Here is a 19,373-nt window from a genome sequence, read left to right on the forward strand (position 1 = left end):
ATGATGGAAATGGTTGTACGTGTGTAGGATTTCGAAGAAAGTGGTAGAGTTTATTTATCTCAGATTCTCCAGCATCTGCAGTTCCTACTATCTCTGCAGGAATGAATGGCTAATTTGTAATTGTGTAGAATAAACTCTACCCCTTTCTTCTAATTCCTACACACGTACAAACAGATACATGAAGCCACAAGTATTATGGCTGGGGAAGTGCAAATAAGTCAGAGATACATAGTTCTAGCACTAGTTCATCAGTGAATTGTCTCTTTTAGTTCCTTTCGATTCTTCAACCAACGCACAAGATTTGAGTACGCACCTTCTCAGTATCGCATTGACTTTACAATTGAAAGAGGTTTCTCTCCTTTGCCTTTTAACAAATTAGTTTGCATAACAAATTTGAGAATGTGCGCACCCAAATCTTGTGTGTTCGTTGAAGAATCGAAAGGAACTAAAAGAGACAATTCATTGATGAACTGGTGCTAGAACTGTACATCTCTGACTTATTTGCCCTTCCCCAGCCATAATACTTATGGCTTCATGTATCTGTTTGTACGTTTGTAGGAATTAGAAGAAAGTGGTTGTGTTGTGTATCTGCAGGTATTTTACAATCCCAGCCAGCTGGAAATCTTAGGGTTAATCTTGAAGCTGGCTGTGAACGTTTCTTCTTTATGGTCAGATCACAGGATTGAGGTTCCAAAATTCATTCATTCATCCAGCACTTTGAGTGAGTTATTGCACCTTCCGCTTTAACTATCTGTAGACAGAGAGAGGAAACTCACACAGACACGAGCAGAATATGCAAACTCCACTCAGACAGTTGGCCAAGGCTGGAATCAAACTGGGGTCCCTGGTGCTGTCGGGCAGCAGTGCTAACCACTGTGCCACCATGCTGCCCCAAGAAGGGAGGAAGAAAGTTCAGGAAAGGCTAAGTCGTTGTCAATTGTTATCTGGTTTCTGCCAAAGTCAGAACGCTAATTGTAACAACTGGGTGAGACAGGGTAAATGGCTCCTCTTTGCAACCTCCTCCATTGGTCACACAAGGTTCTAAGTTTTTTTTTGCATTAGGCTACCTTTCTCCAATTAAACATGTAATTATTAATTATGATCAATATGGGGTTAATCAACAAGGTCTGTGGAGGCAAAGTGCAAATTTGTTAACCATAAAAACGTAGAAAAGTACCTTTTTGAAAAACGATTTTGAGCATTAGGCCTTCATGCAGTCAGTGGGCGCGCACGCACACACACACACACAGACACACACACACACACACACACACACATACACACACACATACACACATATATATATACACACACATATACACACACACACATACACACACACACATATACACATACACACACACACACAGACAGACACACACACACACACACACGCACACACACTTATGTACAAAGTTAATATAGTGTCCAATACAAAGGAAGATGAGAGAACATAAGATTTAGAGTCCTTTGGTTAACATTGAGGTGTAAGTTTTTAACCTGGGATGAAAGTTGTTAATGTCTTCGTCAGACGGATAAGTTTCGATGGGCTGTCTCCAACTGTAAGGAAGTCTCTGTTTTGACATTTCCCCCATCGAAAGTGATTCATTTGATTTCCGACCATCACTGTGGAAGCCTTTCAAAGCATTTTGTCTTGTCTGAGTCCAATCTGCACAGTTCCAACCAGCCGGGGTTCATTAATATCATATCTTCAAGAAACAAAGGGGTATAGTCTGATGACACAACAGAATCACGGAAACATATCAATGGCAAAGACCTAACTTGTGATTGAACAGGGCTCTTCTGGAGGGAAACACAAAAAGGTTCAGCAGATCCTCCCCCATGAGTCTGGGAAGTGAGATGAACTGCGGTTGTGTGAATAGCAGTACTGGAAGGTGGGCAGCGGCCGCACTGAGCAGTAATGCTACCAATAGCAGAAAGGGGGCTGTTGGTTGAAAAGGAGAGGTCATAGAATGGACCAAACCCTGGGATCCTAGCAAGAAACAGCAGAAGAGCAACAATGTTTTTGGCAGAGAAAATGAGAGAAAGTGAAAAGTGCACAGGACGGAAGCATTAAACATGAAATTAATAGATGCAACAAATAAAGCAATACACCTGTTACTTTCCTACAAGCTATCCATATGCCAGCCCCTCACATGGCACACCTTCTCCTGATAATTCTAGCTCAGAGGTGGAATGGTTTATGACACTAACTATTGCTTCTTAATTCCTGCTTCCTGTTTCAAAATGTTCTTTAAACCTGAGACTATCATATTCTGCATAAAACTATGCAAGCACGAGTATGAGTTGATGTTTTTGAACCCACCAAAAGTGCACAAGGGAAACAGTACTGTTAGTCTCCACCCTTAATAATTAAAGGGCTAAAGACATTGAGCTGAGTGCTTATAGTCCCCAGGTGTTCAAACTCCAAAATTTAAGACAGGGCTTCATTGACAGCAATCATCTCTAGATTAACACCAGTTCTTCACTTCTGGGTTTACGTTAGCCTGACGTCAGCAACTGTGGGTTTCAAGAATGGCGGTTCAACTCCTACAGGGAATGAAAAAATGCAAATTGAGTTGTCTGTGACCAAAAAAAAATACTTGAGATAACAAGGTGTAGAGCTGGATGAATACAGCAGGCCAAGCAGCATCAGAGGAGCAGGAAAGCTGATGTTTCGGGTCTAGACCCTTCTTCAAAAAATTCATTCCCCGCCCCCCAAAAAAAATACTCACAGATATTATTTGCATCTTATTGAAAAATATTCCCTCAATTGAATTATTTCCATTTTTAACACCAACAAGATTTTTGAATTTTTTTAAAAGACAGCTATCCTGGTCTGGTATTATGAAATATATTTAAAATCAACCATGTAGCATTATAAGGCATTCTGTACAGCAATTTCAATCATTTTCTGGCTTCTTTGGCCCAGTGGCTCAGGGTCGATTCCACCCTCAGGTGACTGTCTGTGTGGAGTTTGCACATTCTCTCTATCTCTGTGTGAGTTTCCTCCCACATCCCAAAGATGTGTAGGCTAGGTTGATTAGCCATGGGAAATACAGGGCATAGGAACAGGGTAGGTGGGGGGAGGGTGGCTTCTGGGTGGGATGCTCTTTGGAGGGCCAATGTGGACTCAGAAGTCCGAGTGACCTACTTCCACACTGTAGGGATTCCAAAGTTCAATTTCATTCCAATAGATTATTTGTGCTGCAATTTCCAAATGATAAATTTCAACTTTCTAGAGTGTGACACTGATATTAATTCAACCTCGTGCTTTCTGCGTAGAAGAGGACATTGGGTTTGTTTTACTCTACTACTCGATACAACATAGCACAGGATGAGTGACTCCGTCAATGTGTGTATCACTAGGACCATACACTTCCACTTGCAGAAAGCCCAATGGTATGCGTTTTGCTGAGGAGATACTAGAACCTCGAAGACTGAAATAAGACAGAATCTTCCACTTCTATCTACAGTAACGTGTGAAAACTACAGGAACATTTATTTACATGAAGATTGAAAACAAAGGCTGCATTTCTAACCTGGATGTGATACTTAACTTTATGATTTTATCAAGTTCTCTTACAGTGTTACTTGTAGCTTGGTTTCCTGCGGCCCGCATCTTCCTGTTGCTGTCTGTTTATGGGGAACACACAATGCATTATATTGCAGGAGAAATGACTTGGGCAAAGATTTTCAATATATAGATGTTTGGAATATCATCTGGAACTTCTTTCCTGCATCAGATTTAACCATACAGCCCAATAAGGATTAATAGCTTGTATAAAAACCACCTTGCCTGTTGTATTATTAACCTGCTTATTTTAATGGCTTTGCTGAAGTGGCAGACAAATCAATTTCACAGAAACATTGGAAGAGCAGTCATTTGGTAGTACACAATTTGAGCACTGTTGAAAAAAGACACATTTCTTCAAAGCTCTTCATCTTTCACTCAACAGGACCATTTGTAAGAAATGGCAATTCAAAGGAAAACCTGCATTTATACTGCATGAGAGGAGAGCGCTGACTGGCTCATGAATGGACTCCAATTTGTCGAGGCATTACCATGGGATGTACCAATCAATGATGATTGACAGTTAACAGCCAAGTTTTGCTCAAACTGTGAACCAGGCTGGATAACTCCGTTTGGTCGTAGCATTTCCCTGAGAAACAGACTAGCAGGTGGTTACCACCCATCTTGTCGAGTTTAAACAGGGGCAGTGCATGTCCATATTCTTTCTGGCTGCAAAGGGCAGGGCCCTGTGTATTAATCTATAGCTAGCCCCATAAATTGGTATTCTTGAGAACTGTCCTGATGAGGGTAAGATGAAAAGCATCAACAAAATGTGACTTTTGTCAGAAGTACTCAAGAAATATCACACTCAAAGATCAGATTTGTTTCTAGTGCCTCGGTCAGTCCAAGGTGGTCTGTCTGAACTCATTCCTTGTTAAAACTTTTTAATAGTTTAATACAACTGAGAGGCTTCCTTGGCCATTTAAGAGTCAACTGCTTGCTGTTTATTTGGAGTCACTTGTAGGCTAGACAACAGATTTCTATCTCTCAAGAACAGTTATGAATCAGGTGGATTTTTTTTCTAAACAATAATGGTCACCATTTGACTTTTTTTAATTTCAGGCTATGTTTTTATTTCAAGTTCCACAGTTTGTGGAGGCATTAGAGCCCATGTTAACTTGTGTCTCTGGATTCATAGCCCGAACGAAAATACGAGCATGCCAACACCTCCCTAACACATAAGAAACTCAGAAGAACCTGTACCGAACCATATAAAACCCTTAGCATACTTGGTGGGGTGAATGTAGAGAGGAAATTTCCTCTTGTGGAAGAATATAGAGGTAGGGACCCCTGTTTAAAAGTAAGGGTTTTCCTATTTAAGGCAGAGATGAGGTAACTCTTTTTTTGCTGTGGGTAGTTGTTTGTCTTTGGAACTTTCGTCCTCAAAGGTGCTGAAAGCAGAGCATTTGAGTGTTTTATTAAGGCAGAAATAGATGGATTCATGCTAAATGAGGAGTGGGAGTTAATCAGCAGTAGGTGGGCATTTTTTTTTCATTCACAGAATGGGAGCATCACTGGCTGGGTAGCATTTATTGCCTATCCCAGAGGGCAGTTCAGAGTCAACCACATTGCTGTGGGTATGGAGTCACATGCAGGCCAAACCAGGTAAGGATGGCAGTTTCCTTCCCTAAAGGGCATTAGTGAGCCAGGTGGGGTTTTCCCTAACAATCAGCAATGGATTTATGATCATCATTAGACTCTTAATTCCAGATATTTATTGAATTCAAATTCCACCAGCTGCAATAGCAGGATTTGAACCCAGGTCCCTAGATTAAAAGTCTAGTGATAATACCACTACCCTATTGCCTCCCCTTACATTCAGATCAGTCCTGATTTTATTAAATGGCACAGCAGACTTGATGGGCTGAGTATCCTAATTCTGCTGTTCTTCCAAATGTTCATATCAACGTTGGCTCCAAGCTGCAAATGGTCAATTCTTAGGGACATATCAACAAATACTGCAGGAAGAGATACTGCAAACAGATGGTCTATCAATCAAAAGAACTCAGCAGAGCATTTTTTTTAAAAACAATTGTTGACAGCTGCAGCTGGTACTTTTTTTTTACGTTTCAAGGGTAGGAGATTTAATGAACTTCCAACGCTGACAGTTCAACAGACCTCAACTGTGCTTTAAGAGAGTTTACATCTGCTCCATTTCGCTTGTGAATTTCACCCTACAGGTCTGTGCCTGCACAACAGTCAAAATAGGGTCTGTATGAATGGGACACTCATGGTTCTTATGGAGATTGGTTTTCTGTCCCATGTGAATCACACTCCAACACCCCTCTGGCAAAAATGGTGTCTGTCAGAACTAGAAAGCTGTCCATCTGTATCAGCTGCAGTGGATTTCAAACAATCGGTAATTTCAGTCACATTACTTACATACGATGTAAAATATAAAGCATATCGGAAGTAAAGGTAACAGCACTTCCCCAGCAAGAACTAAACTTGATTGTCGATCAGCTGATGGCACACATCCTTTACCTATATTAGATATAATCATAGACATGCATGAACTGCAATTATTAAAAGTACTTAAATTAGCTGAACTCTTATTAGAAGCAAAAACCAAAAGAACTGCGGATGCTGTAAATCAGGAGTTCTGAGGAAGGGTCACCGGACCCGAAACGTTAACTCTGTTTTCTCCTCCACAGATGCTGCCAGAACTGCTGAGCTTTTCCAGCAACTTTGTTTTTGTTCTTTATTAGAAGCACTTTGCCATACCACCGCCACTAGGAATCCCTAATTCCCAACTTAGTCCATTAGCCCATAAGAATAGGAGGAAGCCATTCAGCCCCGGAGCCTCCACCACCATTCAAAAAGATCACTTCTGATCCCACGTTCTTCACTTGGAAACAGTAAGGACCGCAGATGCAGGAAGCTAGAGTCAATAAGTGTGCAGCTGGAAAAGCACAGCAGGTCAGCCAGCATCCGAGGATCAGGAAAGTCAATGTCAGTCCTGATGAAGGGTTTCAGCCCGAAACATTGACTTTCCTGCTCCTCGGATGCTGTCTGATGTGCTGTGCTTTTCCAGCTCCACGTTTCTTAGCCCCACATTCCTCACATTCACTTTCTAGCTTTTTCTCCATTACCTTTCATTCCCATACTGATCAAGAATCTATCTATCTCAACTTGAAATATAGCCATACTTCTCTGTGGCAGCTCTCTGAGAGAAGACGGTCTTCCTCATCTTAGGCTTAAATTGGTGTCCCATAGTTCTGATACTATCCCCTCTGGTCCTAGACTCTGCCATGAGGGGAAACATCTTCCCAGCATTTACCATGTCAGGCCCCTTAAGAATACCATATGTTTCAATGAGATCACCTCTCATTCCTTTAAATTCCAATGAGTAGATTCCCAACCTGTTTAACATTTGCTCATAAGACCATCCCTCCATACTGTGGATTGTTCTTGTGAACTTTCGACTGCTTGAATTATTATCTCCAGTACAGTTAGTATAATAGGCATCGCACTTATTACAATGAAGTGACTGGGCAGAGCGTCCCACCCAGACCCAATCCCCCTATAACCCACCTAATCTACTCATCCCTGAACATTACGGGCAATTTAGCATGGCCAATCCACCTAGCCTGCACATCTTTGGACGTAATCTTTATCTCAACCCGTAAGATATATAAAGAGTGTGTTGAAAAACCTCTGAGTTCAAACTAATATAATATTAGTCTTGGAACATTAACTCGGTTGGTCTCTCCACAAACGCTCTCAGACCTACTGAGTTCATGCTGTATTTCTTGTCATTAGGTCCAGTTCAGATTTAACCATTACTTTAACTATAGTAGAACAATTTGTAATCTTCGTAAAAAAGCACATCATCCAATGTACCGTGAAGGAAAATCCTTTTTAATTCATGCGTCTTTGACTCCTGGTAACTGTGATAAAATTTTGGAAACTACAACTGCTGATATACTTAATGATTCAGAATTCTTTCTAGTCACAAAAGCTACACTCACTGGGAGCAACTTTTGTAAATCCAGAGGCAGGCTGCCACAATTTTCTGTCCATTAATTTTAATTGGTGGAATCAGCACATACTTGAATTTTCCATTGATATTTTGATGATGGGTGACCTAAAATGATTAAAATTATTAAAAGCAAGCGTTGATAGGGTAGACACAGAAAATGTGCTTGCTGTTGTGGGAGAAAGTTAACTCGATACAAGATAGAAATCAAGAAATCAAATCATAAATTCTGTGGAATCTTCCTTACTCAGAGAATGGAGAGAGTATAAAGCACATTACTATATGCTTCCACTGAAGTGAGCATTGACACATGTATAAAGATGACTTAGCAGTAATGTCCCTATCTCTTAGCTAGGAGACCTAGGTACAAGTCCCACCTGCCCCACTGGTGAACAAGTTGACTAGAAAGTACCTGGACACGTAAGAAGAAGCTTTTTAAGTGTTAGAGGAAGAAGTTAAAGAGAACAATTTGCAATAAGATTTAGATGAGGAGGAATGGATTGGAGACTCAACTAGATTGCAGGTTCTGACAGTGGGATAGTTAGGCCAAAGTGATCTGTTTCTGCTCTGTAATTTCTGTTCTCACTGTGAAACTGTACTCTCGGGGGTTTTTGAAGCATAGAATCTTTTACCTGAAAGGATGCCTTTCAAGGGAAATGGCATAAATATTTGATGCAGACTGTGATACAGGGAAATAAGGAGATAGCGAGAATGGGAATTAGATTTCGATGGAACTCGCAAAAAGCTGACACTGACAGAATGGGCCAAATGGTCTCCTGCACTGTAAACTTCTCATGTTTGAACACTGTCGAACGAAAAGTTTGGTAAAAATGGCTGCATTATCAGACAGTATGTTACTTCTGGAGTGAATGTATTGGCTACGGTTTTATCTTTGAACACTCACCAGCTCTTCTCACTGTATCCACAATCAGCGAGCATGACAGACAGATCACAACGATTCCACCCAGGGGACTCTCAGAAACCATTTGGATCAGACGGTAAGCTGGCAACGAATCAAACAGAATGAAACAGTGCTCACCCATCACACGCACAGCACACATTCCAATCTGTCTGCCTTCTGCCTTGCCTTGGGAGGTGCAGATATTCAGGAAAAGTACAAGGATGATTTTCCTGTTTGAAATAATGGGATCTCCTGCATTTAACTAACAGAAAAATTGGACAGAACAAACTGCACCTCCCCAGCAATCTGCCAGGTATCCAATCATTTAAAATCAGCAGACAGATAAACAAGTGGCCTCAATATGGATGTGTGCACCTCTCTGTTCAGTTCTCTTTTCTCGGGAAACTCACACTGTTTCTTTGGCCTCCTGCTGACCTGTGCCTCCAATCCTGGGCTGTGTATACATTGCTACTATATTGAGCACAGGAAACTGTGATAACACCAGGCAGTGAAATTTGACAGCAACCAGCTGACGTCCCCAGACAGAGAACCGCAGGACGACCGAACTCATAATTCAAAGTAGGAGCAACAAGTACCCAATCTGACATTCTAGCACATGGGATGGGCTATGTTCAACAGGAGATATTTAGAAACACTGAGGCACACGTTTGTACACTTCATCTGTTTCTTGGGAATAAAATCATCACCTTAGATACCAATTTCTGGGTACCTGGTTTTTGCACATAATCCACAGCTGGTGGCATGGGCACTCTTTCTGTCAGTCCTTTTTGCATAGAATCCCTACAGCGTGGCAACAGGCCCCTCGGCCCAACAAGTCCACACCGACCCTCAGAGCATCCCATCCAGATCCATACCACTATAACCCACCTCATCTACACATCTCTGCGTACTATGGGCAATTTAGCATGGCCAATCCACCTAGCCTGCACACCTTTGGCCTGTGGGAGGAAACTGGAGCACCCAGAGGAAACCCACACAGACACAGGGAGAATGTGACACAGACAGTCACCCGAGGGTGGAATCAAACCTGGGTCCCTGGCGCTGTGAGGCAGCAGTGCTAACCACTGACCCACCTTGGTTTTGGGCTACCCTGGTGAACTCCTGCAATCCGTGATGGATCAATCTAATTACACAAATATGGATGCAAAACAAGTTCAGGATGTCTCTGTAAATAATCATCATGGCTCAACTGGGAATAGTTTTTCAGTGTTCCACAATTTGTCTCAAAACCATAAAAATACATAAAGATGCCCATGACACACACAAACCCAATGTACCTGACAGACATCTACCCTGGACAAAAGTAAGCCACACCAGGTTGCTTCAGTGAAAATTAAAATGCCTCTAATTATTGTATCACACTTAACTTCAACAGGAGGATTGAAAACAAAAGATTTCCCTTTTATGCAACTTAACTATGCTGCTTCAAGCCCCCTCCCAAATATACACAAACTTTCAAACATGATAAAGACAGACAGAAAACAAATAGTTAACGCATAAACTATGGGTAGAAAAGAATATGGAAAGGATAAACAACATTTCAAAGAACAAATTTGAGACTACAATGTGGAAAATCCTTTCTCCCTCAAATCCTTTTGATTTTTACAATGGTGAAAAGCCACTAACTGTCTGTTGATGGTCATCTCTCAATTCAATGGCTAAGCAGATGAACTTAGGTCTTTTCTTGTATGAAATTCTTTCTTTCAAATGTTCTGAGGTTTTCTGTCTTTTTCTCCAGATAAGAAGAAAGAGAGACAGAGAACATGAGAGGATGCTGTCTCCGGGCTGGATATTCTCCACACACTCTATGGCACTTACAGCTTCTCAACATTCTGCAGCTCAGCAAATCAGAAAGCTATTTCCTGGCAGAATCACTTTAGCTCAAAAGATTCTTGTGCCATTCAGTCTCAAATGCCCACCTTTGATGTTTCCAAAAGCAATATTGTACGGCACAGCCCAAGAAGTTGCAACAGTTGTTTTGAGTTGTGAAACTCTTCTGGTTTTGAATGAAAGTGGTCCAACTTCCAGTTCAGTTTCCAGTCAAATGAAAAACGTGATCTTTTACGTAATGCAAAAAAAACCAAGATGGGGGTATGTATTATGCAATGTCCTTCCAGTTATTTCAGTCAAAGGGATTCCCGAAGAAGCTGTCATGCTGTATCTCTCCGAGCTTCACACTACGGATGCCGCACACTGCCAACCCACACACTCGGGGGCTTCCTGAATTATCATCCACTTACCTCCCAATGTTTCCTGGAGGTCATGAGGTCTGAATCTGAGCCAATCCATTGAGCAGGCTGCCTCATTAATCTCTACACTCCTTCCATGTCACTGAATCCTACTCTCACTGATTCCCCACACCACCACCTCTGCACCCCCCCACATCCCCACCCCCACTAAATGAGGGTTTTGCTGTGCCCTACAAATATGCAATTTGTACCTGAACTTACGTTTAACAATCCAGATCTTGCTCAACTTTTTTGTATCACAGACCTTCACACTCCAAGTTGAAGGTACTACTCCTGCTAACAGGAGTACTAAAAGCATCAATATGATCACTGTGGTTTCAGTGGGCCCTATTTAGGGAAGAAAACGTGAACAAAATTAAGTCAATTTGTAAATTAGGGAATAATAACCATTTCTATTTAATCCTACTTTCAAAATAAGAATACGCAGCATGCAAATAACTGTCTGTGGGCATTTTTACAACCCAGGCTAATGCAGAGGTAGAATATTCAGATTGTCAAAAATATTTTGAAATGGCTCATGATTACAGTCCCAACATGTGGAGTTAGGGAGTGAGTGGCAGAAGGGATAGCATGTTGTTAAATTTCTGTGAAAGAAGAAGGAGACTACAAGCTGATTGGAAAACGCAAGTCTAAAATGGGCTGCAGCAGCAAAGGGAGTACAGAGTCACCAATCACTTACACTCATGGCTCTAAGTTAATAAGGGTTCCATTTCCAGAGGAATTCAATTCAAAAACTGAGGGGTTATCTCAGGCATATATCGAACTAAGGGTGAACCACATTTGGAATCATGATCACCTCAGAAACAATGACAGAGTCACTGATGAGGGTGCAGAAGAAATTCACAAGAATTATAACCATGATGTAAAGGTTATAATTATCAGGAAAGGCTGAGGTTTTTTGATAACTGCAATAACAACGTTTCCATTCATAGCGGGGACAAAATTGAAAGTCATAAATACAATATAATCAACAAATTCTGTAGGAATTCAGGCAAATATTCTTTACCCAAAGAGAATTAAAAAAAGAGGGGTATGGAGTCACTATAGTTAAATCATGTGAAGGAGGTTGTGACCGGATAAGGTAAAAAGGGTTGAGACGAGGCTCAAGCCGAGCATAAATGCTAGAATGGATCAGCTGAGCCAAATCGTTATCTCTGGGCTGGAATCCAGATGAATCGCTGAGTAAATTACTTACTGAGAGAAACCAATGGGGAATCTTTTGTGCTTTTATAAATAGACAATATAGGGAAGAGATCTGTAATTGTGCAGCATGCCATCATTCCTGATTTCACACCACACAAATTCAACAGCTCCTAGAGGCAATAATGTACAGTACAGGTGCTATAACCCAGCTACTGCTAACACACACTCAGAAGGGCACAGAAAGCACGCATCTTACTGTTGATTGCCTAAGGTCACCCTGGTCAAATGCAAAGGGAGACTCAGATGCTTACAGCACAAAGCAGGCCATTCAGCCCATTGTGCCCAGGCCAGTCAACAAAGATCTGATTACACTAATCACATTTTCCAACTCTTGGCCCATAGCTCTAGAGGTTATGAACAATTTTTGATTATAAGCTCACAAACTGGCATTTTTTGTTGGATTTTATTTGATTTATTATTGTCACATGTACCTAGGTACAGTGAAAAGTTTTGTTTTGCTTGCAGCACAGATAGATCATACCATGCAAAGTGCATCAGGGTAATAGAACAGAGAGAGGAATACAATGTTACGGCTGCATAGAAGGTGAACAATCAGCAAGATCAACATTAAATTTAAAATTTGAGTGGTCCATTTGGAAGTCTAACATCAGTGGGGAAAAAGCTGTTCTTGAATCTGTTGATATGTGTGTTTATGCTTTTGCATCTTCTGCCCCAACAGAAGAAGTTGCAACTGGGTTGGGAGGCGCAGTTTGAGAATATCTGATGATTCAGTTCCAGAGCAGTCTGTCACTTGGGGTAAATCTTGACTGAACTCTAATTAGGAGCAAAGGAACAGGACAGTATACTGTACCTTCAGTGTAGATCCAGCAACCAAATGCACCACTAAGGAGAAGGAACTGCAAGATTTGGAGTAGATTTTGAAAAAGCTGAAGACCTGGAATTATAAGCAAATTCTAATCAGCAAGGAATGTTCCCACAGTGAAATTAATATTCTATACAAAGAGCCAGAAATTGAAATTTGTAAGAGTCACATTTAGATGATTCATAGCCTCTATTATTATGTCATGACATTTTTGAAAACTTTCAATACTTTTGCTTACATTCTGTTTTGACCTCAAGGAAGAATGCAATTATTTCACAAATCAATGCTGCTGCTGCATTAGCCAATGCAGTGATGGATAATATCCTTGCACAGTCATGTAGCAGTTGAGCACCTGAAACAGAAAATTTATTTTCAGCTCATGCTACTTTGAAAGCAATTTGCAAATTTCAAACAAGGTCTGCTTTGCCTTAAAATTGTGCTTCTCGTGGATCTTGCATGTTACAAATAGAACACCTCCCACCAGGCTTATTCTGTTTCAATGCGATGGACACACATTTAGAAATAGTGCTAAGGTCTTTCCATTCTATCTCAATAACATACTTTGACTCAATAATCTAGGACCGCATCAATTTCCTATATTGGGCAACCTGCCGCATTCTGTGATCTTCTCCATTAATGTTCTCAGTAGATGCCAAAGGTTTGCATCAAGAGATTGCAGGCTTGATCTTTTTATTTTGCCCCAGGTCATGAATGGAGAGCCAGGACATTTCCCAGCCCCACAAACCCGACCCGACCTGTTTAAAAGCGACCTCAACGGTTGGATTTTTGTACTAAGATGTAGGTGAAAGCAGGAGCTGTCCCAGACACCGTGACAAAGAACTTGGAGGCTTCTGGGTGTGGAGGCGTAATGGCTGAAAGTCTGTGCCCCGTGCTCCAGTGCATTGTTTTTGAAGATGCGAAGATAAAAGATAAAGGAAAGCTGACTTCATATCCCTCACTCCCCATCACCATACCCCCACATTGCCAGTGTCCCAACCATGCCAACCAATGCCAGTTCGAGCCCTCAATCTACTCTCCATGGCTCTTTATAACCCCTATGCCAAACAGTCATGTCAGTCCATGTCCATTCCTTATCCTCTTCCCTTAAATCTACCATAAAACCTCAATACGTATCCAATTTGGAGAAACCTCAGGACCAATGATGAGATTGAATAATTATTGTGTCAGTTGATGTATTTAGAGTCAGTGAGTCTTACAGCACAGAGACAGACTCTTCGGTCCACCTCATCCATACCGATCAGATATCCAAAATTAATCTAGTCCCCCTTGCCAGCATTTGGCCCATATCCCTCTAAACCCTTCCTATTCATGTACCTGTCTAAATGTCCTTTAATTGTTGTAACTGAACCTGCATCTAGCACTTTCTCTGGCAGTTCATTCCACATATGAACCACCTTCTGTGTGAAAAAGTTGCTTCTCAGGTCCCTTTTAAATCTTTCTCCTTTCATCTTAAAATTATGTCTTCTAGTTTCGAACTCCACTAATCTACGGAAAAGACCTGAACTTTCTATGCCCCTCATGATTTTCTAAACTTCTTTAAGGTCACCCTTCAACCTGCTATGCTCCAGTGAGAAGTGCCCCAGCCTATCCAGTCCCTCCTTATCACTCAAACCCTCCAGTAACTTCCTTACAAATCTCTTCTGCACCCTTTCCAATTAATAATATCCTTCCTATAACAGAGAGACTAGAATTGTACACAGTACTCCAAAAGTGTTCTCACCAACATCCTGTCGAACCACCACATGACATCCCAACTCCTATACTTAGTGTTCTAAGCAATGAAGGCAAGCGTGTGACTCAGCTCTCGAGGAACAATGTACTTGAACACCTAGGTCTTTCTGTTCAACTACACTCCCCAGATTTATCCAAATCAAACACTATTTTTTTTCACAACTTGTTGATTAAATAATGCTCACGATATTTAACTCCCGTTCATCCCTTATAAACACAAACTTCTGAATTCATAGTCCAGCTTCTGTAACTGTAGCCACTTTGAACTGTGGTTAAAATGTTGAACAGATGAGCATCCCACTCTGATAATGACAATTTGTGAAATTAGTCACGATTGGTAATCCCGCAATGATAGCCTAGAGCCTGTGTCCACAGACAGAGTGAAACATGAGCATTTTTAAAGAAGACCACAGATTGTTTATTTTAACTAGTTAAAGGACAGGAGATCAAAGTGACAGATTAGCAACTAGTTTCAGTTTGACAGTTCTTTTGATGGTTTCTTACCTTGCATCCTGTTAAATATCTTGTCCGTTCTTTTGGCAAATCCACTGAGTTCATGTACTTGTTACACATTTTTGTGTCTGCTTTAACAATCCAAAAGATCTCTTGACTTTTCATAAAGTGCACGTTACCTTTTCAAAAATAAACCTTGACCTTCTCCCAAGGACAATATCCAAAAAGCTCAATACCTCTGTAAAAGGAGATCCTACTACTCTAAAGAACTTCTGACCTTCTCATGTGAGATCTAAAGTGCAGAAGTTGTGTTTTGGACATCCCACTAGCCTGAGACAGCTATGCTTTTTCACATGAAACTGCCTTTGTGAACCACAAAGGTACAAATTTGAACCCAGCTCCCTGGGAAAATGTTGGGGCCATGTTTGGGAGTGGAATTTGGCCTCTGCTGGTAACTTTGTAACAGTACAGGGAAAGACTCCCTGTCTATGTGTGAAAATTCAGGTATCCGTCTACAAACCTCCATCCTACTAATTTTTCCTGGCATGAAAATATACCGTGCTTCTACTTTTACATCTTTAGTATCACAGAGACATACAGCACGGAAACAGACCCTTCAGTACAACTGGTCGATACCAACTGTAATCCCAAACTAAACTCGTCCCACCTGCCTGCTCCTGGCCCATATCCCTCCAAACATTTCTTATTCATGTACTTCTCTAGATGTCTTTTAAATGTTGTAACTGTACACACTTCCTCTGGAAGTTCATTCCACAGACGAACTACTGTCTGTGTAAAAAAAACTGTCCCAATGACTTTGTTTAATCTTTCTCCTCTCACCTTAAAAATATGTCCCCTAGTCTTGACATCCCCCACCCACAGGTAAAGACGCCTTTTCTATACCCCTCATGATTTCATAAACCTCTATAAGATCATCACTCAACCTCCTACGCTCTAGTGAAAATAGTCCCAGCCTATCCAGCCTCTCCTTATAAATCAAACAGTCCATTCCCAGCAACATTCTGGTAAATCTTTTCTGAACCCTCACCAGCTTGGGAAATATCTTTCCTATAACGGGGCAACAAGACCTGGACCCAGTACTCCAGAAGAGACCTCACCAACGTCCTGTACAATTGCATTACGACATCCCGACTCCCATACTCAAAGGTCTCTTTGTTGAGGCTGAGCGCAGGCCCAATAGTGGAATATCATTTTTAACTAAGAAATGGAACCGATTACCAGACATGACTCACCGTGTAAAATAAGACGATATGCATCGGTCCTCTCGCCGAACATATTTTCCACCGTGCAGGTGTAGGTGCCACAGTCTGTTTTTGTGGCTTTAACAATGATCAACTTGCTGTTGTTTTGTACCAACTGATAATGTTGGCCATTCTTTATCAAGTCAGGACCTTTCCTCCACAGAATGGAACTCACTTTCCCGGCAGTCACGTGACAGGTCAGTTCAACAGTGGAATCCACATAGGTAGCTTTGATCAAAGGTTCTGCCAGTGGTTCTGTGCCGGAGAATAATTACTCAGGTAAATAGGTCTGAGCATGAGGTATTATGGGCCAGACCAGACTCCTCGAAACATCTTAAGAAGGTGGCCTAGACCCTAGCCTTTTCTTATTTATAAAGGCAAATGTGAAGTGCCTGTTCCAGATGCCAAACTACTCGATGTTAAGCAAAACACAACTTATTTAAACACTAAAGTTAAAATACAACCAAGGAAAGGGAATTTAGAACAACTTAACACTATTGGAAAACTTATCAGAAAAATAGAGACAGTAACTATTATTAATTAGCTGTTCCAATATAGTAACATCTCATAAACACATCCCTTGGCAAAAAGGAAAATTCAGACACAGATTCTCACATGCAGTTCTCCAGCCCAGGAGGAAACAAATAAAATCAAGAGAAAATTCAGAGAGTGGCAGCCAGGAGATATTCACCGAAGCTTCCAACTCTGTTGAGATCCCAGTGGCTTCTGCTTAAAGGAAAACCCAGAAATCCTGATCTGTAAGAGCTGACCACACCCATTCAGGCTGTTAAAAAAAAACCCAAGGCCTCCCAAGCTGTTTACTCAAATGGTCCTGCTAGACTACTGCTAGACACCTCTGGCTTACAAATAAGAAAATTTTCATGTAAACACTTGACAAATTCCACTCCATCTATGCCCTTAATACACTGGCAGTCCCAGCCAATGTTTTAATTAAGTCACCCCGGACTCTTATAAACTCCAGAGGATACAGGCCGAGCCTCTTAAGCTATTCCTTATAAGGCAGTCCACACACTCCAGGTGTTAGACCCGCTGGTGACACATTCATCACCCTACCTGTCTCAGCAGCAGGAATCTCACTTTATGCCTCTCGCAAGGTTAATTTTACGCACCATTCATCCTTGTTGATACGGTGAGGCTGAAAAATCCCACACTCATAATCCAATCACAAAGTCTGTACACCTCCAACATCGCCCTGCTGTATCCCTACTTCTGCTGAAATTCTCAGCCCCCTCTCTCCCCCTAAAGTTGGGGAGGTGGTGGCCGAGTGATAAGGTCACTGGTCTATCATCCCGAACCCCAGTCTGTTGTTCTGAGGGACATAGCGTAGAATGCCACCATGGTAGGTGGTGAAATTGGAATTCAATTTCCTTCCTAAAATCTGGAATTAACTGGCGACCATGTAGCCTCTGTCAGTTGTCTTAAAAGCGTCTGGTTCGCTAATGTCCTTCAGGAAAGGAAATCGGCCATCCTTACCTGGTCTGGACTGCATGTTGCTCTAGCAATGTGGATGAGTTTTAACTGTTCTCTGGGCAATTAGAGATAGGGCAATAAATGCTGGCCCAGCTAGCATACCCCACATCCCGTGAATGAATTTTAAAAGAAAACTCCTTTATTCTAACGCTCTCCTGGCTGGTCTCCCAAACTCTGTCCTTCAACACGTCTAAAATTCCATTGCTCCCACCCTGTCTGCTACCATATCCCATCACACATCATCCCCATCCTCACTGGCATGCATTGATTCTTTTATCTGCTGCATTATTAGCCACTTAAGGGCCTCAGTGGGCTCAAGTGAGAGCTCAAGGGCCACCTGACATGTCCATTGTATTCCACAGAATGGGAGTAAAGTTGAGGAAGGGGCAGCACAGTGGCTCAGTGGGTTAGCACTACTGCCTCACAGTGCCAGGGACCTGGGTTTGATTCCACCCTTGGGTAACTGTCTGTCTGGAGTTTGCACATTCTCCCCATGTCTGTGTGGGCTTCCTCCAGAAGCTCTGGTTTCCTCTCGCAGTCCAAAGCTGCGCAGTCTCAGTGGACAGGCCATGCTAAATTACCCCTAGTGCCCAGAAATACAGGGTAGGGGGTAGGGGGTTGGTCTGGTTGGGATTCTCTTCCAAGGATCGGTGTGGACTCGATGGGCCAAATGGCCTGCTTCCACACTGTAAGGATTCTATGAAAGCAGTGGGCACTGTGTTTTATGCAGAACATGCTGGTGGGCAGCTGTGAAGTCCCAGCCCTGGATCCTTGCGTCACTGCCCTCAGGCAAGACAGGATGTCCTCCCCACTGCACTTCCACCTTTCTCTTCTGTCAGCCTGATGCCAGATCACAAACACTGACTGTCACTGCTCCCGAGCCCGGGAAGACCTTTTAGAACGGAAATAAGGAGAAACTTCTTCAGCCAGAGAGTGGTGAATCTATGGAATTCACTGCCACAGAAGGCTGTGGAGGCCAGGTCATTGAGTATAATTAAGACTGAGACAGACAGGTTCTTGATTATCAAGGGGATCAAGGGTTACGGGGAGAAAGCAGGAGAATGACGTTGAGGAACTTATCAGCCATGATTGAATGGCAGAGCAGACTTGATGGGCCGAATGGCCTAATTTCTGCTCCTATGTCTTATGGTCTTAACTCCTCACAGCCTCTTCTATTAAGCTCATTGGTATCATTGTTCAGATTTATTAAATCAAGGTCTGCAGCATGATCTAAAAATAGTAAATGTGACATTCATTCTCAATCCTGTTACTATCTACTTCTACCCCTCCCTCCTTCACATCTCTGTTAAAAACTTCTATCGGTCTGATTTTTTCTTTATTCATTGAGAGGATGAGGGCGTCACTGGCTAAGCAGTATTTGTTGCCCATCCCTAATTGCCCAGAAGGCAGTTAAGAGTCAACCACATTGCTGTGGGTCTGGAGTCACATGTAGGCCAGACCAGGTAAGGATGGAAGTTTCCTTCCCTAAAGGACATTTACAAACCAGTTCACCACTATAATAAAGAGGATGTTGCCAAGTATCAAAGGTATGAGTTATAAAGAAAGGTGGATATGTTGGGACATTTTCCACTGGAGCACAGGAGGTTGAGAGGTGACCTTTTGAAAGTTTATAAAATAGTGAGGGGTATAGATATGGTTCATGAG

The 19,373-nt window shown here is 41.9% G+C and overlaps 1 protein-coding gene across 1 annotated transcript; it reads right to left on the bottom strand.

Annotated features, from left to right (window-relative positions):
- Nucleotides 1–554: 554 nt before the first annotated feature.
- LOC109920734 lies at nucleotides 555–17,727 on the bottom strand. The gene is made up of 9 exons (XM_048616522.1): nucleotides 17,712–17,727; nucleotides 16,209–16,472; nucleotides 12,989–13,102; nucleotides 12,739–12,822; nucleotides 10,926–11,051; nucleotides 8,458–8,556; nucleotides 5,957–6,058; nucleotides 3,587–3,636; nucleotides 555–2,550 (listed from the first exon to the last, which is right to left on the bottom strand). Exons 1-9 carry the CDS (start codon nucleotides 17,725–17,727, stop codon nucleotides 2,530–2,532), a joined length of 876 nt encoding a protein of 291 aa, XP_048472479.1. The 3' UTR covers nucleotides 555–2,529.
- Between the last annotated feature and the right edge of the window lie 1,646 nt (nucleotides 17,728–19,373).

The sequence above is a fragment of the Rhincodon typus genome, chromosome 35 (genome assembly GCF_021869965.1).
Source record: "Rhincodon typus isolate 14 chromosome 35, sRhiTyp1.1, whole genome shotgun sequence".
NCBI lineage: Eukaryota > Metazoa > Chordata > Chondrichthyes > Orectolobiformes > Rhincodontidae > Rhincodon > Rhincodon typus.

What these genes read in the sequence shown, in the direction of transcription:
- LOC109920734 (XM_048616522.1), bottom strand. An exon ending in CTTTATATTTTACATCGTAT is followed by an intron (nt 3,637 to 5,956) that starts GTAAGTAATGTG and finishes CCCCATAAACAG; the next exon opens with ACAGCAACAGGAAGATGCGG. An exon ending in ACCAAGCTACAAGTAACACT is followed by an intron (nt 2,551 to 3,586) that starts GTAAGAGAACTT and finishes CATTCCCTGTAG; the next exon opens with GAGTTGAACCGCCATTCTTG.